The 25,516-nt window shown below is 34.8% G+C and overlaps 1 protein-coding gene and 1 long non-coding RNA gene across 9 annotated transcripts in view; one reads left to right on the top strand and one right to left on the bottom strand.

Moving 5' to 3' along the window:
* LOC136033052 (uncharacterized) overlaps positions 1-25,516 on the top strand; it is a 342,211-nt gene that overhangs the window by 242,962 nt on the left and 73,733 nt on the right. For all 8 annotated transcript variants that reach the window (XR_010618844.1, XR_010618843.1, XM_065713633.1 and 5 more), the window contains 2 exons: positions 17,288-17,363; positions 25,228-25,316. Coding sequence is in view for 6 of the 8 variants with exons in the window: in XM_065713633.1 (XP_065569705.1) it covers positions 17,288-17,363; positions 25,228-25,316 (165 nt within the window). In the remaining 2 variants the exon portion in view is untranslated. The remainder of the gene's footprint in view (positions 1-17,287; positions 17,364-25,227; positions 25,317-25,516) is intronic.
* The window catches only part of LOC136033055 (uncharacterized), a 142,130-nt gene that overhangs the window by 58,601 nt on the left and 58,013 nt on the right, over positions 1-25,516 (bottom strand). The gene's annotated exons all lie outside the window — the stretch shown is intronic.

The following is a 25,516-nucleotide window of genomic DNA, read 5'->3' as shown; positions in this document are numbered from 1 at the left end:
AAACGGTGAGATCAGGATGAGACTGGATGGGAAGAATAAAAACCTGTCTAAAACACGTGACTGACAAAATTGGACCAGATCTGCTCTCTTTGGTGGAGTTAGGGGGGGGGGTAATTTTGAAAATTGAGGTATTTGTAACTTACGAAACGGTGACCAGATCTTAATGAAATTTGATATTTAGAAAGGTCTTGCGCTTTGAAGCTCTAATTTTAAATAGCGACCAGATAAATAGCGACCAGATAAATAGCGACCGGAATTCTTGGAAAACATGAAAATTGGGGTATTTTTATGTTACGAATAGGTGATCGGATCTTAATGAAATTTGATATTTAGAAGGAATTCATGTCTCAGAGCTCTTATTTCAAATCCCGACCAGATATTTTGACATTGGGGGAGTTGGAGGGGGAAATCTTGGAAAACACTTGGAGTGGAGGAATCGGGATGAAGCTTGGTGGATAGAATAAGCAAATGTCCTTGATACGTGATTGACGGAACCGTACCGGATTCGCTCTCTTTGGTTGAGTTGGGGGGAGGGGCTCAGTGATTTGGCGAGTTTGGTGCTTCTGGACGTGCTAGGACGATGAAAATTGATAGGCGTGTCAGGGAGCTGCACAAATTGACTTTAGAGTTTCTAAAAGATTTAGGAAAAAAGAATCAAAGAGCAACTGAGGAAAATTTATGAAAATTGAAACTTAGTTAATTATTCTGTTGCGAAATAATCCTTTTGTAAGCTAACATTGAAGCAACTCTTTTTGGTCTAGTGGGTAATCTTGTCCCTGGTGATAACCCCCCCCCCCCCAACTACCACAAAGAGAGCGGATCCGTTCCGGTTATTTCAGTCATGTATCTAGGACTTGTGCTTATTTTTCCCACCAAGTTTCATTCCGATCCGTCCACTCTAAGTGTTTTCCAAGATTTTAGGTTTCCCCTTCCCAACCCCTCCCCCCCCAATGTCACTAGATCCGGTCGGGATTTAAAATAACAGCTCTGAGACACGATATCCTTCCAAACATCAAATTTCATTGAGATCTGATCAACCGTTCGTAAGTTAAAATACTTCAATTTTTCTAATTTTTCAGAATTAACGGCTCCCCCTCCCCCCAGATGGTCAAATCGGAAAAACGACTATTTCTAATTTAACCAGGTCTGGTTCCTGATACGCCTGTTAAATTTCATCGTCCTAGCTTACCTGGAAGTGCCTAAAGTAGCCGGGACTGACAGGCCGACAGACCGACAGACCGATTACGATTGCTATATGTCACTTGGCTGATAAAAAGTGCCATAAAAAGTACCTCAGGCATGGATCGAAAATAAAAAGGCAGGGGAAGAACGGATGCATAACTTTCATTCGTAAAACCCGGAATTATCACTAAGGAAACCAGAGCCAAAAAGCCTCAGCCAGGCAACACGTTTCAACTCGTAAAATGTACAAATTTTTTTCAAAACTTGCGCTCTGTCCTTGAGAAGAACACCGTTACTGCACCTAACATCTATAAACCTGATGAAAAGGGTTTTACAGCCGTGTAAAGAGCCCTTAAAATCTTTGAAGGAAAAGTTAGGAAAATAGTCAGCAAAATTACTTCTGCTGGAAGAGGTACTCATTTACAATAATCGGAACATTTACTTGCTAATACAAGCTTCCCACCGCTTAGAAAAAAGTGCCAGCTCCAAATGTTTTATGGGAGTCCAAATGAGTGAGCTGCTGGATCAAACCCATTTGGCTAGATATCACAAGAACTATTCTACGATTATTCCTTTGCCTCAACTGAGTGAAAAACTACTGATTCTCAAGACATAAGAAAAACTTATTTTTTCAAGTGCTATGAACAGTGCCAAGGAAACGGGCCTTGTCCCTTCTACCCTTCTGCCTCAAAGAAGTTACAGGCTGCAACCATTAGAGATCAGTTTTTTATTCCCAGTTCACAGCTCACTTCATCAGATCCCTCCTAATCAGATCCCAAGCAATCTAGGAAAAACAATTACCATTTACAATGTTGCAGAAATGGATGGTATGTCCTGCTTGCGTGTATTCATTCCCTCCAATATCTGGATTGTGTATGACAAACCAAGTATTTGGCCTTTCAAACCTGACGATATTGTTGAGGAAATTTCTTTGTCCTCATATGTAAGTGACAGACAAAACATGTCGTGTGATAGTATGGCATTTAAAAATGATAATGACGAACGTCAATGACTACACAAGAGTGTATGCCTGAAAGGGGGTGTCAGAGCTTTACTTACAGTGTACCACAGTCCCCATTACAACCTTCACGTCACAGTGTCACTCCAGAGCAGGTCAGTTTTTTTTTGTTTTTTTTAAGCAATTCCTAAGAAAACCATCTTGTAAGGGATGGCAGTGCGGTCCAATCAAAAATATTAACTATACTCCACTTATATAACAAATTGAAGCTTAGAAGAAAGCAAAAACGGGGAAAAGAAGCAAAGCGGCAAGGCCAAAAGTGGTCCAGCAAATAGAGATGAAATAAATACTTCAAAATTATGGGCAAAGTGATCATATTTTTCCGCTGAATATTGACAGTGATGACTCTTTTTACCTAGGACAAGAAGAAAATGATCAATCTGCAGAGGAAGAACTATTTGACACTATTGCAGAAAAAGATTATGTGGTGCATAAAGGAGAATATTTTCCTGGTGTTGTTCAAGCATAAAACCGAGACCGCTAAAATAAGCGCACTAAGCAGGGCACGAATACGCAAATAGAAAGGGCTTGAAATAAAAGGTTCCATAGTCTATCGTTGCAAGGATATTTTGGAGAAGATTTGAACCCAGTCCCTGCAAGAAGGATAGTCCCAAGATCATTTCTTCATTTTTGAGATTGGTAACATTTGTACTTATGTTTTGCTGCCAAAGAAGCGATTACTCTAATTTCGCCTTTATACGTCCTTGAGTAGCCAAGTTTGGACCACAGAATGGCTCAATATAAATAATCCCTGGCCTGTTGGCACAAAGTAGACCATAAAAAGTTTTAAGCAGCTAGGGTTACGATTAAAAGTCCTAAATGTATTCATAAGAACTATTCAGTAAATGCAACAGTTTCGTATAAAGAACGCTACAAAAAACGTAAATAGTTGCAAGTAAAGTCAATTTCTAAAAAAAAAACTGCTCAATATGGACCATCCTCCGCTACCTATTGTGTGTAAGTTTACTGTGATAGTTAATTTAATTTCCATTCGTTATGTGTTTCACTTATTCTTTGATAGATATTTCTGGTTGTTCTGAGTTTGAATTATAATAGGAATTTATTTCTCCTGGTCTTAAACTTAATGAGGCTCTTTACTTTTCTAAATTTATTTTTTGAAATTATTTTTTCTCTCTTGTTTAATATATATTAATACCCACGCCTTTATTGTGGTCACGAGACTTGTTATCAAGGAGCTAGTGGCAAACTCTCTAAAACAAGTTATTCAGGCGTCATTTTTCTTGGGCTTAAGGTCCAAATAGTTGAAATTGGTGGGCTTAATTCTTAGAAAAGGCCTTGAGATCGGTTCACCATGTTTGCACATTTGAAACTAAGTAGAAAACTAAGTGTATTATACTATAAAATTGTGATGAAACGAAGACAAATAATTAAGAAGCAAAAGTAACCAGTTTGGTCTCAAAACATTCTTGCGAAAAAAATTATAAATTTCGTGGTTTTAGTTTTATGAACAGAAAAACCCCGCAACTGGGATTTTGAACATGCTGAACAGGATCGCACAACTTCCATCTTGGTTGCAACCTTTTACCCCTTAAACCCCCCCCCTTCCGGTGCAAGGAATGAAAATTATAAAATTTGTCTATTTTTTTACATACAGGATTTATCATTAGGAAAGGCGGTATGATTGATCCGGGTGTTGTCTGAAAAGGCTAAGGGTATTGAGGTAAAATTTTGGAAAATCTTGATGATTCTGTTGAGCTGAATCAAAAGAAACTATCTGCATCTAAGTTGCATAAAAGACGCATTTGCTATATCTCAGGAATGGGTAAGGCTATTAGCTTGAAATTCTCAGGGCTATTACTAATCCTACTACAATTGCAAATGCAAATGAAACTGGTTGCAACTGGAACCATGACTACTTCCAACTGTGACAACTTGCAACTGTGATCGTGATTGTAGCTGCTTGAAACTGCTACTATATCCATTGTAAATACCTTCAGAGAATGTTGCAAATAGGAACTCCGCTGATATGCAGAACCTGATGGTTTGATTTATGCTAAGATCGCTAGATTATTTAGGGTTGTTTCCTCCTTTTTCGATAATTTGGAAAATATTATCGGGCTCGTCGCTTTGATGAGTGTCATTACACTTGATGAGCTTTATAGGTTGTTACCGAAACTCCATTTTCTAGATTTTCTGTTACTATTTGGCCGAGGTTTCTTTTAAGATTTTCACTCATTTAAGGTTCATAGTAAATTTATTTCTGATTTATGATATATGATAGGAATTTATTTCTGCTGGTTTTAAAATTAACATAAATTCAAATTTAACATTTTCTTTAAAAGACTTCTTTTTCAGAAAGCTTTTTCATTTAAAATCTATAAAAATCCACGCTTTTATTATGAAAGACGAAAGGCAAAATTGAAACATATATAGAACTGATAGAGAAAATTAAAAATGGTTTTTTATTTTTACAAAATTTGTTATAAACGACTTGAATCGAACACTATTGTTCAGGTTTCTCAAACTAGTTGTTCAGGGGTCATTTTCTTTAAGCTAAAGGACTAAAAGATCGAAACTGGTATGGTGTATTTTAAAAACAGCCTTGTTACCCTGGAATTTCTCATAAGAAAAATGCATTATACAATAAAACAATGATGAAACAACGACAAATTTACGAACCAAAATAAACTTTGGTTTCAAAACGTTTAAAAAAAAAAAATGTAAATTTCGTGGTTCTGTTCTATGAACTGAAAAACTCCGCAATTGGGTTTTTTAACAAGGTAAACATGATAGTATAACTTCGATCAAAGTCTCATCCTTTGAGATTCCCTGTTTAAATTACCAAAAATTTCTCTGGCTTATGACTCTTTACGGGTATTTTTAAATTTGATGAGTTTTGCATATTTTGAATAATCATAAAATGGAGATTCTTGTCATATGTTCATTGTCACCAAATTTGGTATCTACATTTTCAGTGCCTATTGGTGCTTATATTACTTTCATTTTATTGCCATAGATTAGTTCGTTATTTGTTTTTTCTCCCATGCCCTCTATTATGAAACGAAAGAGCTCAGAATCTTGGGGACGCACTAGTCGATCGAAAACATGGAGTTCAAGTACCCTCGATAACTGAGGAAATTGATGAAAGGGCACCCTATGCCTCTTTCAGACTTTTTTTTGGATCACCTAACAAGGAATCAGATTAGATTCTGTAGATAGCTTTTTAATCGGGACGAACGAAAGAGAGAAGAGGGAAAAGGAAGAGAGAGGAAAAGAGATAGATGGAAATGGAGAAATAGAGAAAAATGCCATTAAAGGTCATGTAATACAAGCGCTTTTCTAAACGGATACTAAATAGCTAAACCTTGAGGCATCACTTATTGTTTCCCGGAAAATTCCCCACCAGAAATTTCTCCATGGAAAACTCCTCAAGAAAACTCCCCAACCTTGAGAAATTCCCCCACACGCAAAACTCCCTCCACGGATAATCCCTGGGAAAATTTTCCAAATTTAAAACTGAGAGGCCATGGTCGTTGAAGCTTCTGGGGATGCTCTTTATATTAGGAATTGAGGGTTCTTGCGTCTCTCCGTTGTTTTGTATTTAACAGAAACATAACCCTCAGAGCCCCTTTGATAAGGTTTGTAAGTTATGCGAAATGTTACAGTGGTGGAAAGGGGAGTGGATTTTTCTTACCTCGGGAGTACAGTGGCGTGAAATGTTCAAAACTATTTTTTTATTTGCAAAATCATAAACGCTTTGCTTTGGGAAGCGGTGAGGGGTCTAAAAATCAGCCACCAAAACTTTTTTCTGATAATTTTAAATTTAGTGCCGTACATCCTTAGGTCAAGGAGACTAATGTAGAAACAACTATTAAAAGGATTGTTCACTTTAAAATTCACCTCTCATCTAACAAAGAGATTTTAAAAAAAACCCTGAATTTTATCTGCATGCCAGAAATTCGATGACATATTGGCTAAGGGAGCCCCAACACAGAAAAGGAAAAAATGCTGCTTTCCCTCGAAATATGGCCCAAAATAGGGCCAGTAAAGTGCTAAAAACTGTTTGTCCATTCACTTCAAATCGAAGGGGTGGTTTTAAAAACCTGGGAAGGATTAATTAATTAAAAGTTTTCATGTCCTTTTTAAAGAAAAAAGACGGTAGAGGGCAGCAATCTCCCTCTCTGTTCTTTTTCTGCTATATGGCTTTCTTCTGACCACTGTGATGTCGAGTCAAATTTTTAGGTATCTGTTTTGTTCAAAAACGTCGAAATGTCTGACGATTTGACCTTCAAGGTTGATTTAACACTCCACAGCCACGATATAAAAGTTTATTTGAAGTAATTTTTAAGCTATATCAATGTTTTTCAGGATCCAAGATCCAAAGGATTTCATTTGAATATTTAGCTTCCGGTCACTATAATTAGAGTTTCAAGCATTTTGATTATTTTTATCACTTATATTTCCCCAATATTGAACTCCCCTCATCTTTGAAATTACTTTAGATATTTATGCATGTAACAGTGAAATTGGAACTAGTTCATATGGTTATATTATGTCACAAGAGAAATCCAAAAAAAAAGATACGGTTTTCTAGTTTTCTTACAACAAATTTTATTATCTTCTTCTTATGGAGTTAAACAGTCAGTTCTCCGTCTTTTTCATCCTATAAGAAACGGAATATCAAAGAATTCCATTATGTACTATCCACTTCACTTTCCTTTGTTGTCGACTAGTGGAGGTGATTTCTAAAAAGATTGTTGTAATCTATAAGAAATATTTCTCATTATTGCCGCATATAACTTGTTTGAAAGTCTCCTGATTAGTTTGGATTCTGAAGCTTGTTAAAAGCGTTTCCAGCATAGATATTTTAAGTCTCAGTCTTTTGTATGAGAATAATTAATCTGTTGGGCTCCATGTTTCTGTGAAATTAGAATTTGAAAATTAGAAACTTCCTGAGACATATACTTGAGGCTGTTATGAAAAGAACAAATGTTTTTGGAATTAATTAAAAAAACAAACAAACCACAAAACAGAAGTTTTTTTTGAAAAAAAGTAAAGAACCATATTAAATCCTAAGACGATCAAAAATGAATTTATATAATAATGCAATGTCAAAAAAAAACAGAAATTACTATCAACGAATGAATTAAACCAATAACAAACGGAAACCAAAATGAATAATGAAATAGAATACAAAAACAAAGGATAAGAGTATACATGAGTAAACGAATGCGAAGACTAACAGGAATTACCACAAACAAAAGCAGGGCTACCGCCTCCTAAGGCTTCTTAAGGCCAGAGCATATATTTACTTCATTCAATGTCTTTTAAGGACTGTTTTTTATTTTTAAATATCATAAAATCAGCAACAACACAACAAAAAGTGATAGCACAGGACCAGTCAAGGTTCAATTCTAAGAATGGTGCTACCTCCGCCCTGTTAAATCCTTTAAGCGACTTAAGTGTAGTTCGTGGAAGCAGTAAGTATTTTGACCAGTGTGGCTTGTTTCTAAGAAAAATTGAAAAAAATGAAAGAAAGAATGAAATATAGATATTAACGAAAAGACCTAATCAAACAGTTCCTTGTAACGAACTGTAGTAAGGAGCGACCCGGTTCAATAGTAACCGAAACTCTAAAAAACGGAACTTTGATACCAATAGTTACATCAAAAGAATCAAATTTTAATGCTGATTTTCAATATATAAGTTTCGTCAAGTTTAGTCTTACCCATCAAAATTTACGGGCCTGAGAAAATTTGCCTTATTTTAGAGAACTGGGGGAAACACTCCTAAAAGTCACAGAATCTTAACGATCATCACACCATCAGATTCAGCGTATTAGAGAACACAACAGTAAAAGTTTCAAGCTCCTATCTGCAAAAATGTGGAATTTTGTATTTTTTGCCAGAAGACAGATCACGAATGTGTGTTATTTTTTTTCTTTTTTTTTCTATTTATTTTTTTTTTCCCAGGGGTGATCGTATCGACCCAGTTGTCCTAGAATATTGCGAGAGGGCTCATTCTAACGGAAAGTGAAATTTCTTGTGCCCTTTTTAAGTGACCAAGAAAATTCGAGGGCACCTAGGCCCCCTCCCACGCACATTTTTCCCCAAAGTCGCCGGATCAAAATTTTGAGACAGCCATTCTGTTTAGATTATTCAAAAACTTAATAATGTTGTATTTTGGGACGACTCCATCCCTCAAAGTCCCCGGAGGAGCGGCTGCAAGTTACAAACTTTGACCATTATTTACATATAGTAATGGTTATTATGAAATGTACAGCCGTTTCCAGGGGGATTTTTCGCGGTAGCGTGGGATTGGGTCGGAAGAGGGGGTTACATGGGAGGATATTTCCGTGTAGGAATTTATCATGAGGGAAGAGAAATTTCCATGAAGGGGGTGCAGGATTTTCTAGCATTATTTAAAAAAGAAGAATGACAAAATAAATAAAAAAAAAATTCACCTGGAAGTAATGAGCAGTAATACCATGGAATAAGTATTACATAATTAGTAGTAATACCATGTAATAATGAGTAGTAAAAAAGTAATACCATGTATTGCTCTTTTTTCAGGTCGTAGAAACTTCGAAGGGTGCTCACTTGATTGGTAAAGTAGTGCAACCGCCATTTTTATGGATTGAAATTTGATTGAGGGCAACCAGCTCCCTCCTACGCCTTTTCAGCCCCCCTTTTTTTACCCCTAAAGATACCTTATGAAATTGATAAGATATCCATTTTGCTCACAATCGTTAAAAAAAATGTCCAATAAATATACCACCGTGGATGATATAACCCCAATAATCACAAAAAAATTCAAAAAAAAACTTAAATGAACATAAAATATTACGTATACAAGAAGATTGGTCTCCTCCACAATACCTTGCTCTTTACACTAAGGTATTTTTAGCAATTTCAACTATTTATTCTTAAGTCCTTTGTGATTCAGGGGTCATTCTTAAAGATTTGGGATAAAATTCAAGCTTTAGTGTAAAGAGCGAGGTATTGAAGAGGGGGCAAACCCCCTCATATACGTAATAAAAATACACAAATATAGAAGTTCGTTACGTAATTTAATTCGTAAGGTACGCATGTTTATTACGACAAAAACGTTCGTACAAAAAATTAAAAAATCTAGTTGCATTTTTAAGTAATTAAAAATTGGAGGGTAGATAGGCCTCCTCCCCTAACCCTTTCTATTAAAATCATCCGGTCAAAATTATGAAAAAGCCATTTATAAAAAAATACTTACTATGCAAATTTCGGTTTAATTGTTCATATGCGGTGAGCCAAAATCAAAGCATGCATTAATTCAAAAACGTTCAGAAATTAAATAAAAAACAAGCTTTTTGTTAACTGCAAATAAGGAGCGACATTAAAACTTAAAACGAACAGAAATTACTCCGTATATGAAAGAGGTTGTCCCCTCCACAACGCCTCGCTCCTTACGCTAAAGTTGTTTTATTGTTTTAAAAAGTAGAGCTGTGACAGAGTCAAACTTTGGCGTAAATTACGAGGCGCTGTTGAGCGGTTCATATGCGGAGTAATTTCTGTTCGTTTTAAGTTTTAATGTCGCTCCTTACTTGCAGTTAAAAAAAAGCTTGTTTTTTTTTATTTAATATAAAAAAATACATTTAACACATAACAATGTTAACTCTCTAAAATCTCGGCAAATTTTGATAATACAACGTATTATCAGCAGCGCAATAGCGCTGTTTAAAGTATTGAGTGAAAGGGATTCCATGTATTGCTTTTTTTCAGGTCACTTTGTATGAAAGGAAGGGTCGTAGAAACTTCGAAGGGTGCTCACTTGATTGGTAAAATAGTGCAAGCGCCATTTTTATGGATTGAAATTTGATCGAGGGCAACCAGCTCCCTCCTACGCCTTTTCAGCCACCCGTTTCTTTTACCCCTAAAGATACCTTATGAAATTGATAAGATATCCATTTTGCTCACAAATATATCTCCGTGGATGATATAACCCCAATAATCACAAAAAATTACAAAAAAAATCACAAAAAAATAATAAAGTCAAGCATTTATTTAATAATGGGATCCTGACCCCCATTATGTTAAAATATAAACCAATTTCGATTGACCATTTCAATATCATATTTTTGTAGATTACATTTGGTTTTAACTACTTGTTTATTTAAATAAATTAAGTTCAGCTTATTCATTAAGAAAAATTTCGAATTGTTTTTTTTTAATGAAACTTTAATGCAGCCGTGTTATTCTCTGGCTAATGACCACTGGTTAAGAATTTTCGTAATATATTAAGAGGGATGTTGATCTAGACAAAATTCAAATATTCATACTACTACATCTACTAACACTATTACTGCTACTTCAAAAACTACTACTACAACGACTACTACTAGTACTACTGAAGCTAAAAATATTACGGTGAAACTTAAAGGAAACGTTGAAGAGAATAGTGAACTAAATTGAAACGCACTATGTGGATACAGGCTATTATAAGCCTCTAACAGCTTTATCTCAAATACAGCTTAGAATATGAAGCTAAGACTTGAAGCGCATGTTTAGGGGGATGTTGAACCAACGAAATGGTTACATATACATATACTAACAATACCTACTAACAATACAACATAATCAATAATGTTGTGGTGTATGTCAAATTAAATTAAAACACGCTGTATGTATATGGGCTGTCAATTGGCCGTATCAGCATTTTATAAATACCAGCTTAAGGTTTTTGTTTGAAACTCCCATAGCATGCTTGGGGTATGTTGAGCTTATAAAAAAGACTATGCATACTATTACTACTAGCGGTAATACTACTAATGTTTGTTGTAAAAAAAAATTACAAGGGATTAAGCGAGTCCTAACTGTCTTAGCCAAGTGGTTAGTGCTCTGGACTTAAAATCCTGAGGTTAGAGGTTCGAATCCTGGTGTTGGTGGTTATTTGTTTTGGGATGGGGGTCAAAGGTGTGACTTCTTAGGCTCATCTAGAGTCTACCCAGCACTAAATGGGTACCTGGAGAAATATGAGGGGAAAACACAGGAAGCTTCGGATGATTTGCCACCAACCACGCATTGCGTTCCCGGCTGAATGCATCGAATCAGGAGATCATGCATGCGCAACGCAAACAATTGGTCAAAATGCCAAAATTTATGTTTTTTTATTGTGTTAGTGTAAAACTTTTAGACACCGTTGACGCGGATGTTGGACTAAATCAAAACATTGTGCAAGTGCATCCAGGTAGTCAAAAGCCTAGATAAAATTTTTAATTTTTTTAGGGAAACATCATGATGTTCAAAACTCAACTAAATTAATTTCTTAAAAACTCCATTTTTGGTCGGTTTTCAAACAGTTGGTGGTAACGAACTGTAGTAAGGAGCGACCCGGCTCAATAGTAACCAAAACTCTAAAAAACGGAATGTTGATATCAACAGTTACATCAAAAGAATCACATTTTAATGCTGATTTCAAACATATAAGTTTCATCAAGTTTAGTCCTACCCATCAGAAGTTACGAGTCTGAGAAAATTTGCCCTATTTTAGAAAATAGGGGAAAACCCCCCTAAAGGTCATAGAATCTTAACGGAAATCACACCATCAGATTCAGCGTATCAGAGAACCCTACTGTACAAGTTCCAAGCTCTTATCTACAAAAATGTGGAATTTTGTATTTTTTGCCAGAAGACAAATCAGGGATGCGTGTTTATTTGTTTGTTGTTTTTTTTTTCTTTCTTTTTCCCAGGAGTGATCTTATCGACCTAATGGTCCTAGAATTATGCGATAGGGCTCATTCGAACGGAAATGAAAAGTTCTAGTGCCCATTTTAAGTGACCAAAAAAATTGGAGGGCACCTAGGCCCCCTCCAACGCTCATTTTTTCCCCAAAGTTGTCGGATCAAAATTCTGAGATAGCCATTTTATTCAACATAGTCGAAAAACCTTATAACTATGTCTTTGGGGACGACTTACCCCCCACAGTCCCTGTGGGAGGGGCTGCAAGTTACAAATTTTGACCAGTGTTTGCATATAGTAATGGTTTTTGGGGAGTGTACAGACGTTTTCAGGGGAATTTTTTGGTTGGGAGGGGATTTGAGAAGAGGGAGTTATATGGGGGAGACTTTCCATGGAGGAATTTGTCATGGGGGAAGAAGAATTCCATAAAGGGGGCGCAGCATTTTCTAGCATTATTTAAAAAACAATGAAAAAATAAATATGTAAAAGTTTTTTCAACTGAAAGTAAGGAGTAGCATTAAAAATTAGAACGAACAGAAAATATTACGCATGTAAGGGGTTCACCTCCTCCTAATACCACAGTCTTTACGCTAAAGCATGTTTAGTAATTTCAACTATTTATTCTACGGCCTTTGTGATTCAGGGGACAAAATTTAAGCTTTAGTGTAAAAAGCGAGGTATTGACGAGTGGGTGTAATCCCTTCAAACAGGTGTAATCCCTTTGAGAGCTAGTTCAATACTGCAGCGTATCAGTATACTGCAGGCATCTTTTTTGAATTAAATTCATTTTTTTTGGTAATCTCGGTTATAACGTAGAAGATGCCTGCAGTATACTGATATTTTGCAGTAATGAACTAGCTCAATACTGTTCAATACTGCATTGATTACACCTGTTTGAACTTTTGAATTGTTTGAACTTGATTCCTTAGCCATGAATTAATTCAGTGACTACAGAAATTGTGCAATCTGATACTTGAATTTATCACACAATCAGATTTTTGGCGTTTTGAATTGAGAAAATTAGATACGATAGCCAAGTGTGGTGTGTAGAGAAAATTGGATATAATTTGCCTGCGCGTTAATTACAATTTTTAGTGTAGAGAAGGATTAGCAGTTGGGCCGACCTCCCACAGCTTGGACTGATTGTTCACTAGGATACATTAGTGAGGCTGGGCCCTCACGGAAAGATAAGTTTCTTTCACTTTGTAATCTTTCATTTACTAGGCATGAATCCTGCGAACATTAAAATCCGTGATTTATTCCTAGCCAAATTTGCGGGCTATCCCCTCTGGCCAATTTGAATCCTAGAGGTAATGACGACGAATACCGGAGACTGCAAATTTGCTGGTTTTTTTCTACGGCAAAAAACACGTTTTTGCTACGGCAAAAAAAGGGGCAGTTCGCTCTTCAACGCCCTGCTCTTTGCGCTAAAGTTTGACTCTTTCTCTCAACTCTAGTTTTTAAAATAATCAAAACTTTATCGTAAAGAGCAGGGCGTTGAAGAGGGAACAGCCCCTTTCATATACGGGGTAATTTCTGTTCGTTTTAAGTTTTAATGTTGCTCCTTACTTTCAGTTAAAAAACTTGTTTTTTTATTAATTCTTTATATAACTAAACTACACAAAAGCATCTGTTTTCAGATTTTAAAAAATGTTTCTAAAAATTGTTGAAAAACTCTTTCTGACACATTCATAGTGAGCCACACTATAGATTCTATAAAAAATTTAAATTATTCTTTTCTTTTTCAATCGGAAAGCCTGTGTCAAAAATACGAATAAAAATTAATTTGAAATCTTTGTTGATGATGTAAGTTCTCAGAGAAAAGTAAAGAGCTTCATTAAACCACCAACTGACAGATACAAAGTCAAATAATTTTCCGAGCGTAAGACTACCACAAAATAAACATCAATAAATCATCGAGATCAATAAAATACAGAAATTAATAGAAATAATCGAGCTAAACTCAAAACGAACAGAAATAAAGATGTTTGGGACTTAAAATAAACCTGGTAGAAGCGATGAGTAGCTTGAAAGCCATGGTTAATTGTAGCCAAGCCAAAAGAGATAGTCTCAATGAGCGGCAAAGGTGGCAAAACCCTTTTTATAAATTGTATAAAAATGATGGCATTTCACTTGTTGATAGATAGTCTGTCATCGATCGTAGGGCAGAACTAAGGTAGATTTTCATGGAGTAAGGATATTTAATTCTGAGGACTAGAGCACAGTTGGCACTACACTGAAAACTAGATGCATTTAAATGGTTTTACTTTTTAACTTTAATAAATCCAAAATTGTTGGAGCATCAGCATATCGAAACCAAACTGTCAATCTACATCCATTTTTGTTTAGGGGACTCATTTAGAAAGTTAGCTCAAAAAGGGTTAGTTTCTGAGCGTTTGAGTTTAACTTGGTTGTTTCAGCTGTTCGTTTTGGGTTTTCATTTATTTTTTGATTGCCTTTTGAAGACTAAAGCATAATTTTGTTGCAAGAGGAACACTTAGGTTTTGTGATTTTTTTTTTCTAGCAACCTGATTTCACCTTATTCCTAGAAAGTGGTGAAAGCCTAACCTTTGCGGTTTTTTTGGAAAGTGTAGACCTTAGGTCGGATTGGTGAATATGACTTTGCATTTTGGAGAACGTCGTAGGACTCTTGCCTGGAGTCAAAAAGGATGGTTTTTGCTTGTCCTTGAGCCAGAGCCTAAAGTTTGTAAAGTGAAGCGGAGTTTTTTAGCCCATATTAGAGAGAATTATCTGAAGTTATGTATTCAAGCTTTCGTTTTATCAAACTATGTTTCTGCTTTCGAGTGGAAAGCTCCGTTCTACCAGGCAAGCAGGCAGGCACCAGTTTCAAATTGAAGATGGACTTAAATGAATAAGTGTTAAAATTTTGCTTTAAACCACGGTCCCTAAAAAAAAAAATTAAAGAGCTAAATAAAATGGTCTGAAAAAAAAAAATATGTTCTGAAAGGGCTGAAGTGAAATATTCTGGCTTAGAATTTTGCTTTAAAGCCGATGAAATAGAGTCTTTATGCTGTAGTAATCCCATTTCAAAATTCTGGTTAGAACGTCACACATATGAGCATATTAATAGCAATGAAACATAATTTCACTATGGAAATATGTGGATGAGGAACTAAAAGAATTTTTGGAACATTTTAATTGTTTGGGGATTTATTTAAAATCTACTGTTGAATTAGAAAAGGATGGGAAACTTCCCTGTCTTCAAATTCTTCTTTTAGAAAATGAAAACAGTCTGGATTTTAAAATTTACAGAAAACCGACTAATAAAAATAGATTCTTATCGTTTAGCTCTGGTCACGCTCGCCAAGTTAAAAAAAAATGCTTTGATCATTTCTTTAACTGACCGGACCTTTAGTATTTGCTTTTTAAAAATTCTGTGAGGAGGAGTTGTCTTTTCTAAGGAAAATACTAACATGTAAAATCTATCCAGAGTGGTTAATCAACCGGACTTTTTCCAAAAGAAAAAAAGTTTCCATAGATTTTAAGGAAGCCTTGTAGACAACTCAGGAGAAGGACGTTTTTTGTTCCTTACCATATGTACCCGGACTAAGCAAAAACTTGAAAGAATTTTACATAGTAATGTTCTAAAGGTAGCTTTAAAGAGTAGCAATATTTTCGGTAGTTTTACATATTCTAGGAAGGATGTAACTTCGTTGGGGCAAGAAAGTGGGGTCCATCAGATCCAATGTACTTATGGAACCCCATATGTGGGACGTCCTAACCAGAATTTGGAAATAGATTACTACAGCGTAAGGACTCTCTTTCATCGGCTTTTAAGCACAATTTTAAGCCTGGAGATTTCACTTCAGCCACTTCGGAAAATATTTTTAATTTTCCTGGCCGTTTTATTTTGTTCTATAATCTCTTTTTGTTTTCTAGGGACCGGGGTTTAAAGCAAATTTTCACGAAACTATTGAAATCAAAAAAAAAAAATATTCAATAATATGGCTTTGAATAGAGACAAGGGTGAATTTAGTTTGAACTCTATTAACGATAATTCATTAAAATCCGATAAACTAAAATTCAATTCATCCAATGCGATTAACCTCTGCTTAGTGTTAGTTTATTCAATTTTAACGAACCGGATCCAAGAAGATCAAAGAGACTTGCTTCCATTTCTGCTTTGGAAAGATTATTGAACAATAAGTTGTTTATTTTTTTATATAAATTATTGTTTTTAATTGTTTTAGTTTAGCTTTATTACTGATGACGGTCACTACATATGTGACCGAAATTCCTAGTATTTTCTTAAAATTTATCACTATCTATTAAAAGGATTTCATCTCTATTTAAACTTTTATTTATCGTTATGAAAAGACATTAAATTGCTTAAACAGAAAGACACTGATAATTACAAACATATTTGTTTAAATTCAAAAACTTTAAAAAAGAAAACCAAAGGCTTGAAGCTTAGTAGAAATCGTTGTCAGAAATTGGATTTGCTTGAATAATTAAATATCTTTGAAAAGATTTTAGTATGAAAACATCTTAAATTGCGTAAATAGCAAAGAACTCTTAATTGCAAAAATATTTGTATACATTTTAACAAGGCATTACCACAATTCGAAAACCTTAAAAAAAGAAAGTCAAAAGTTTGAAAAGTAGTAAAAGATTCAAATGTAGATATCGCTGTTAGAAACCGGACTTGCTTTAATAATCAACTATCTTTGTAGACGACAACAGTATTAAAAGACAGCAAATTGTCACAAAATATCTGCGTTTAGAAGACAAGCGGATATATATATATATATATATATATATATATATATATATATATATATATATATATAGATATATATATATATATATATATATATATATATATATATATATATATATATATATATATATATATATATATATATATATATATATATATATATATATATATATATATATATAGGCTGATACAAAATACATATCACTATATGGATACTAAACTCTCAGTCCACATTAATTCATTTTTTAAATAATTTTATTTATGATTTTTTGTCATATAATGAAATGTGGGAGCATTCAGCTCAAAATAAGAATTATTTTCAGTAAAGTACAAGTTGTGTTATGGTTTTCAGAAGGTATTGGGGGAGTCAACCCAATAATCTTAGTTTCTGGTCGTTTTTAATTTGACTCGATGTTTTATTGTAATTTCTGTCCGTTTTGGGTTTCATTTATCCATTGATGATTACTTTTTGTAGTTTCACGCTAGGAAAGTCATTTAGCTTTATTTCTGCTCATTTTTGACTTAATGTAGCTCATTACTTTTCCTTGAAAAAATTATCAAGTGGAGAATTCTTTGTAAATTAATTTAGAAAAAGATATAGGCTACTTATAGATAAATCAGAATATTCTCATATGTTTTACATTTTTATTTTCGTTCATTTTGTTTTTTTAGGTCGGTCAAGATCTTCTGCGTTTCTTGGGCAGTGTGGAGAAGAAAAGGCAAGAAAATCTAGAAAAGGCCCTCCGTTGTAAGTAGTCAAAAAAATTAATTGTAGTGAATTTATAATCAAACAGTTCGTGGTAACAAACTGTAGTAAGGAGCGACCCGGCTCAATAGTAACCAAAACTCTAAAAAATTGAATTTTGATATCAATAGCTACATCAAAAGAATCGCATTTTAATGGTGATTTTAAATATATAAGTTTCATCAAGTTTAGTCTTACCCATCAAAAGTTACGAGCCTTAGAAAAATTGCCTTGTTTAGGAAAATAGAGGGAAACACCCCCTAAAAGTCGTAGGATCTTAACGAACCATCAGATGACACCATCAGATTCAGCATATCAGAGAATCCTAATGTAGAAGTTTGAAGCTCCTATCTAAAAAAATGTGGAATTTTGTATTTTTTGCCAGAAGACAAATCACGGGTACGTGTTTATTTGTTTGTTTGTTTTTTTTTTTCTTTTCTTTTCCCCAGGGGTCATCGTATCGACCAAGTGGTCCTAGAATGTCGCAAGAGGGCTCATTCTAACGGAAATGAAAAGTTCTAGTACCCTTTTTAAGTGACCAAAAAAATTGGAGGGCATCTAGGCCCCCTCCCACGCTCTTTTTTCCCAAAGTCAACGGATCAAAATTTTGAGATAGCCATTTTGTTCAACATAGTCGAAAACCATAATAACTATGTCTTTGGGGATGACTTACTCCCCCACAATCCCCGGGGGAGGGGCTGCAAGTTACAAACTTTGACCAGTGTTTACATATAGTAATGGTTATTAGGAAGTGTGCAGACGTTTTCAGGGGGATTTTATTTTGTTTGGGGGTGGAGCTGAGGAGAGGGGGCTATGTTGGAGGATCTTTCCTTGGAGGAATCTGTCATGGGGGAAGAAAAATTCAATGACAAGGGCGCAGGATTCTCTAGCATTACTATAAGAAAGCAATGAAAAATAAACATGAAAACGTTTTTTCAAATGAAAGGAAGAAGTAGCATTGAAACTTAAAACGAACAGAGATTATTTCGCATATGAGGGGTTCTAAAATTACTTTAGCATAAAGAGCGAGGTATTTAGGAGGAGATAAATACCTTGCTCTTTATGCTAAAGTATTTTTAGTAATTTCAACTATTTATTCTACGGCCTTTCTGATTCAGGTGTCATTCTTAAAGAATTGGGAAAAAACTTACGATTTAGTGTAAAGAGCGAGGTATTAACGAGGGTACAAACCCCCTCGTATACATAATAAAAATATAAGGTTATGAAAGTTTGTTACGTAAGTTAATTCTTAAATTACGTATATTTTTTACTAATAAAAATGTTCGTTAAAAATTAAAAGTTCTAGTTGCCTTTTTAAGTAACCGAAAAATTGGAGGGCAACTAGGCCTCCTTCTCCACCCCTTATTTCTCAAAATCGTCTGATCAAAACTAAGAGAAAGCCATTTAGCCAAAAAAAGAATTAATATACAAATTTCATTTTAATAATTTATATGCGGAGAGCCAAAACCAAACAGGCATTAATTCAAAAACGTTCAGAAATTAAATAAAAAAAAACTAATTTTTTTAGCTGAAAGTAAGTAGCGACATTAAAACTTAAAACGAACAGAAATTACTCCGTATATGAAATGAGTTGTCCCCTCCGCAATCCCTCGCTCTTTACGCTAAAGTTTGACTCTTTGCCACAATTCTACTTTTTAAAACAATTAAAAACTTTAGCGTAAAGAGCGAGGGATTGCGGAGGGGACAACTCATTTCATATACGGAGTAATTTCTGTTCGTTTTAAGTTTTAATGTCGCTACTTACTTTCAGCTAAAAAAAATTTGTTTTTTTTTTATTTAATTTTTTTCTTTAAAAAACGGTAAGACTTGGCATTATAACTCAACAGTGCCGATTAGCATTATTGGAATTCGTAAAATAGAGAAATCATAGCTTATCATGGTACTAATAAGCCTAATTGCTAGTTGCTTATTACCCCAAATGCTCTTTGAAAATCAATTTTATTATTAAGTGAACTTCCATGCCATTTCGCTCTCGAAGCTACATTTTCAATTAAGGTAAAAATGACAGGTGGTGAAACATGGATTCAGTAAGGCTGAAAAAGCGACACTTACAGCAGTAGATACCTGAAACTACCGTAGCTACACATTTCTCAAGCAAATCGAAAGCTTCAAACAAACATTCAAGACCTTTAAAGCTACTATAAGTATTTTCAAGACCATAAAAGTGAATTACAAATATATTTATGCAGCTGTAAATAATCATTGATACTTACCGGTGAAATTTTGTGACGTCTAAAAAAGCTATACAAAACGGAACAAGGGGCATCCTAGCTTTTGCAATGGTTCTCATCAACTGGGCCGCATATTTTCTGTATGGCTTCTCGGTCAATTTGTATGAAGTGTTTTCCAAAACTCGCCATATACCAAACTCAACAAAACACACCAAACTTATCACTTATGACATACATACTTTTCTTTTCTAAATTCAAGAAATGGCTTGGTGCTAGTGCATTACATAATCACAACTCAAGTTTAAGCTGTGTAAAAATCGAGAACAAATTTTTCCAAAATAGCCTAATTTTTAATCTTAAGTATTTTATTTTAATCATGTTTTGGTATTTTTCATTAGGATTAACCTAACTTAATTTTTTGATTGTTGGCGGTATAATTCGAATTCAATTCCTCCTTCTCGTTAATGCATTAAAGAATCATCCATTTTATAATATTTGTTACAACGAGGATCAGAACGAATGAAAAATGAAAGTGTAGAACCAAGGAATAGGCCTATGTGGCTAGATGATATACGACAGCAAGAATCAATACGGGTCAACAACAAAAGCGAAGAACGCGGTTAGAAAATAAGTGGCAGCAAGAATTACTACGACTCAAAATGAAAGTGAAGAAAAAAATAAACGCGGTTTCAAGGCATGTGCCAAAGAGGATCAGAACGAGTCAAAACGAAACTGAGGAACAAAGAAATATTCGGTTGTACAACTATACAACAAGATATACAACTAAGACAGTTACAATTAATAAAAATGAAAGTAACACCTAGTGACTTAAGAAAAACATATAACGTGATGATTATCCTAACGCGTAATTAGAGCAGTGAGGCCATAGGAACTTAGTCGACGCCAATAAGGAGTATACCTAAAGTTGCTAGCCCCTCAAGGCGCAGGTATTATTGACTATTGATCTATTCGTATGAAATACCTAAGGGGATGTTTGTTCTTCGAGATTTCTTTTTTCAAGATATTTTTCCGTCAGGGCCGCTAATCAAATGGAGAGCCCCCGGATGTAACTTATTCAAGACGTTTTTCTTCGATATTTTTTTTTTGAGAGAGAGAGAGAGAGAGAGAGAGAGAGGGGGGGGGGGAAAGAGAGATGGAGAGACAGAGAGAGAGAGAAAGAGAGAGAGAGAGAGAGGAAGAGAGAGAGAGAGAGAGGGAGGGAGACAGAGAAACAGAAGCACAAAAAAAATTGTTATGTTTTATTTCTTCGAATATTTTTTCGTTCAAGATTTAATTTTTCTTCGAGACGTTTATTTCCCTTGAGAACTATGGGTCACGTGTTTTTATTCCCGGAAAATAATTCACACGGAAGGGAGAAATTTAGAAAATCCAATCACTTCACCCTGGCAACAAGCAAGTGCCATCTATTATTCACCTATTACCCACACGTGGTTTTGTGGTAATAGTTAAGGGAAATTCTTGTTTACTTATACAGAGCAACCAGATCCCTTTAATTCGCCCTAACAACCAGCAAGGCTCACTGTCTATAGATCTATGTTTTGAGGAAAACCCTGCATTGATTTGCATTTTTTCATTGATTTTCGAAAAAGAACATTTTTCGAAGCAGAAAGTTGAATAAATTCGTCATGTTTTTACTTTCAAGAAACTTTGAAGAAGACATTTACTTGTTTTAATTGTGTTTTCAAGAATCAATACATTTTTAAAGCACACATTTATATAATTTCTTCTTCTTGCGATCAAAAAAAAAATTTTAGACCACAAATATTCTCATTGTAGGCTCTTTCCAGCAGGAATTCACTTTTGAAGCATATATTTCCATATGTTCATCTTTTGTTGAGGAAAAACACAATTTTAAGGACACATCTGCATTTTTTTTTTCATTGTATTTCAAGCAAAAAGGTATTTTAAAGGACATAGGCCTATGCATCGTATTTCAAGCAAGAATACATTTTTTTTTTGTCAAACACATCTATATTTTAAGCAAATGCAACTCATTTTGAAGCATGCATTTGATCATTTTCATCTTGTTTCAAGCAAAGCCATAATTTTAACCGTTGGTTTGCATATTTTCTTCGATTTTCAAATTTAAAAACATTTAGACTTATTCGCAGTTTAAAATACTTGCTTTTTTATTTAATTTCTCAACATCTTGGAATTGATGCAGATTTCAATTTTTGCTCACCATACATGAAGAATTTTTCCTTATTCCTTATGAAAAGCCCCTGAATCGCAAATGCCGTAGAATAAATAGTTGAAGTTATTATAAAATGCTTTAGCGTAAGGAGCGAGGTATTAAGGAGGAAAAAAAACCTTATATACTTAATTATTTCTGTTCGCTTTAAGTTTTAATGGTACACCTTACTTCCAGTTGAATTTTTTTTTAATTTATTTTATCATTGTTTTTTTTTAATTAACGCTAGAAAATCCTGCGCCCCTTTCATGAAAATTCTCTTCCCTCATGATAAATTGCGCAGTGGAAAGATCCTGCCACGTAACCCTTCCCCGAACCCCCCCCCCCTTCCAAAGTGAAAAAGTCCCCCTGAAAACGCCTGAACCGTTCCCAATAACCATTACTATATGTAAACAATGGTCAAAGTTTGTAACTTGCAGCCCCTCCCCGGGTAACCGTGGGGGATTAAGTCGTCCCCAAAGACATAGTTATTAGATTTTTCGACTATGATGAACAAATTGTCTATCTCATTTTTTGATCCGCTGACTTTGGGAAAAAATGAGTGTTTGAGAGGGCAAATGTGCCCTCTAGTTGTTTGGTCACTTAAAAAGGGCACTAAGACTTTTAATTTCTGTTAGATTGAGCCCTCTTGTGACATTCTAAGACCAATGGGTCGGTGCGATCACCCTTTTAAAAAAATAAAATAAACACACATCCGTGATATGCGTTCGTTCCCAAAGACAGTTATTTTGTTTTTCGACTATGATGAACAAATTTGCTATCCCAAAATTTTGATCCGGTGACTCTGGGAAAAATGAGCGTGGGAGAAGGCCTAGGTGACCTTCAATTTTTTAGTCACTTAAAAAGTGCACTAGATCCTTTAGTTTCCGTTAGAATGAGCCCTTTCGCGACATTCTAGGACCACTTAATCGCTACGTCTACCCCTGAAAAAAAAACACTACCCGTTATCGGTCTTCTGGCAAAATATACAAAATTCCACAACTTTGTAGATAAGAGCTTGAAACTTCAACAATAGGGTTCTCTGATATGCTGAATATGATGGTGTGATTTTCGATAGTGTTATTCTATTACTCTTATTGGCGGGGGGGGGGGGGGTGTTTCCCCCTATTTTCCAAAATAAGACACATTTTCTCAGCCTCGTAGCTTTTGATGAATAAGACTAAACCTGATGAAACTTATATATTTAAAATCAGCATAAAAATACAATTTTTTATGTAACTATTTGTATCAAAATTTCTTTTTTTAGAGTTGTGGTTACTATTGAGCCGGGTCGCTCCTTACTACAGTTTGTTACCACGAACTGTTTGATAAGTAAGCTTCGAACCTAAATTCTATTTGGTCGTCCTGATCTAAGCCATTGAAAGATAATATTTTGCGCCAAGCCAATGTTTTGAACTCTTATTTATTAGATTGGTCCTTGCCATTCTTGGGTCAACCCCAACTTACCCGAGTCTTAGATTAGAGTCTATCTTTCGACTTAAGAGTCTTTGTTTGTCAATAGAACTTATAAGGGAGTTATTTTCTACAACTGTATGAGATTTTTCTCCGAACCCCGGTGGGGTAGGAAAAGAGTTTTCGAGAAGTACTGTCATTACAAATTTAGCAGGGGGATCTGTTAACCCTTCAAAGAGATAGCTAGATATATTGACCCAATTCTGGCACCCATGGCTGAGATCGGCCGTTACACCGTTCGATCACGTTACCATACTCTGGAACAGGGTATACCGTAATAGGGTATTAACATACTCTATATTTACGGTACAGTAGTGGTGACCACGAGGCATTCCGTTCCAATATTTGGCGCCAGCGAGGCTTTCCCCTCAAGTAAGGGGTGTCGCACCCTTTCCACATCAATATCTGGTTGCATCCGTTGTTACTATTACAATAACCCTTTTTATGACACATTTTCAGTCTTCCCATTTTCTTCTGTCATAAGCTAGTTTGAAGGGACTTTCATGCTGGTCTTTTTGAAGGATTTCAGGGTTTCCATTATCAGGCTCACTTGATTTTTGCGTTACAAGCTTTCGTATAATTTACAGGAAGCTTTTTCTGGGGGCTTGAATCCAAGACCAAAGTTATCGTGAAACTTTTTTTGTATTGAAAACAGTAAATAAAAAAAGTAAGTAAGAAAAAAGTAAGTAATAAAAAAGTAAGTAAGTAATAAAAAGTAAGTAATAAAAAATAAATTTTTCTGCTCTCCTCTTCACTCTTTGCCTTGTACATACCAAATATTTTCTTAGTGTTCAGATTTGCAGACTTGAACTTTCTAAATGTATGAACCCTCGAATAATTGAACCCAAAAGCAGGGAAAGGTCTGACGTTGTCCTAAATAAATTCCAAATCGATTTAAATTAGACATATTATGGGCTAGTCTCTCTGGAGTTAAATGGGTTGTCTGAACTATACCAAACTTAGTTATCTTTGAAACCACAGCTCGTTGATCTTTTAATGTAGACTCATAAGGTTGCAATAAAACACGTCTCACAGACAGTCTCTGCATCCTCAGCCATATTCTTGAGAAACTGGCAAAATCTAGAAGAAGCTGGACCTAGGTCCTTTTGAAAAAATCTTTTTTACGAATTTGAACTTAGCCTGCACCCTTTTGAGAAAAATTGTAGTTGGGTCAGAGTTTAAGATAGGCCCAGTTTGAATATGAAAATTCATAGATTTCTCCGAGCTTTTTCAAAACTTTTATTTAACTCATTCTTGGAAAAATGTGGACTAAAGCCTTTATTTCAAAACAAAACGGATTTAGGTTGGCGCATTAACTTTGTACTGAAGTATTCATTCTTGAAGTATATATATAAAAAGGGTAAATTCAACGTAAAGAATTGGAGAGTGGTTTGAAGCCTTCCTCAAATCCAAATTCTATTTATTTCATTGAATGCATAATTAATAGACAATATTCCAAATGGGCCCGTGGCTCGTTGTTGTGGATACAACTAAAAATACCTCTTCAGCAATTATTGTAAACATATTCACGCTAATCTATGCCTTAAAAAAATAAACAGGGAACAAGAAATAACTTTTATGACTTATAACCCTTGCTAAAGGGATGAGAGGGATCACGTCATTCCACACTTATTAGACCTTAAGACTATTTTGAAGCAAATAGCTATTTTAAATTTTGATCACACATGTTTAGAGAAGGAAAGCAAAAAGAACATGGGGTGAGGCTTGTTGTCCTCGGGTTATATTTAACTCATAATAAGGCACTAGAACTGTCAATTATCAATCAAATAAGCCCTCTCTAAAGCTTGTATGACCACCCCTTCCATACGAAATGACTTGGGGGGGAAGAATAAATAACACATTGAGGCCCTACGGTCATTTATTAAAGCCAACAACAAAAACAATAATTATTATGTTGAATAAGCTTCATGCTAAGTGATGTCACTTCTAAGGTGGTATCATTACAAAACATGTGGGTTTATTGGACTATTTAAATGAATTGTATTTTTAGAAGTAATAAAAGAGAAAGTTTTACACCACCAGTATCTCCAAGAGGATCAAGAGATTCTTCTCTTAGTTACGGCTCATCTTGCGGAAAAGGTAAGTCTTGAAGCATTTTATAGCTTGAGATGCAATTTATTTTAGAGTTACTTTGTAGATTAAACGGTTACTGTATAGGACAGAGTCTGTTAATTCTGAACCATACTAAAGACTGTCTATTATTTGTCAATTTCTGAAAATTAAATGAAGACAACCCAAAAAAGACTTTAATAGAATTAGCATACTTTGTCATACATATA

Source organism: Artemia franciscana, chromosome 11 (assembly GCF_032884065.1).
Source record: "Artemia franciscana chromosome 11, ASM3288406v1, whole genome shotgun sequence".
NCBI classification, from domain to species: domain Eukaryota; kingdom Metazoa; phylum Arthropoda; class Branchiopoda; order Anostraca; family Artemiidae; genus Artemia; species Artemia franciscana.
Note: the sequence above shows the minus strand (reverse complement) of the source record. Positions and strands in the feature narration are given on the sequence as shown.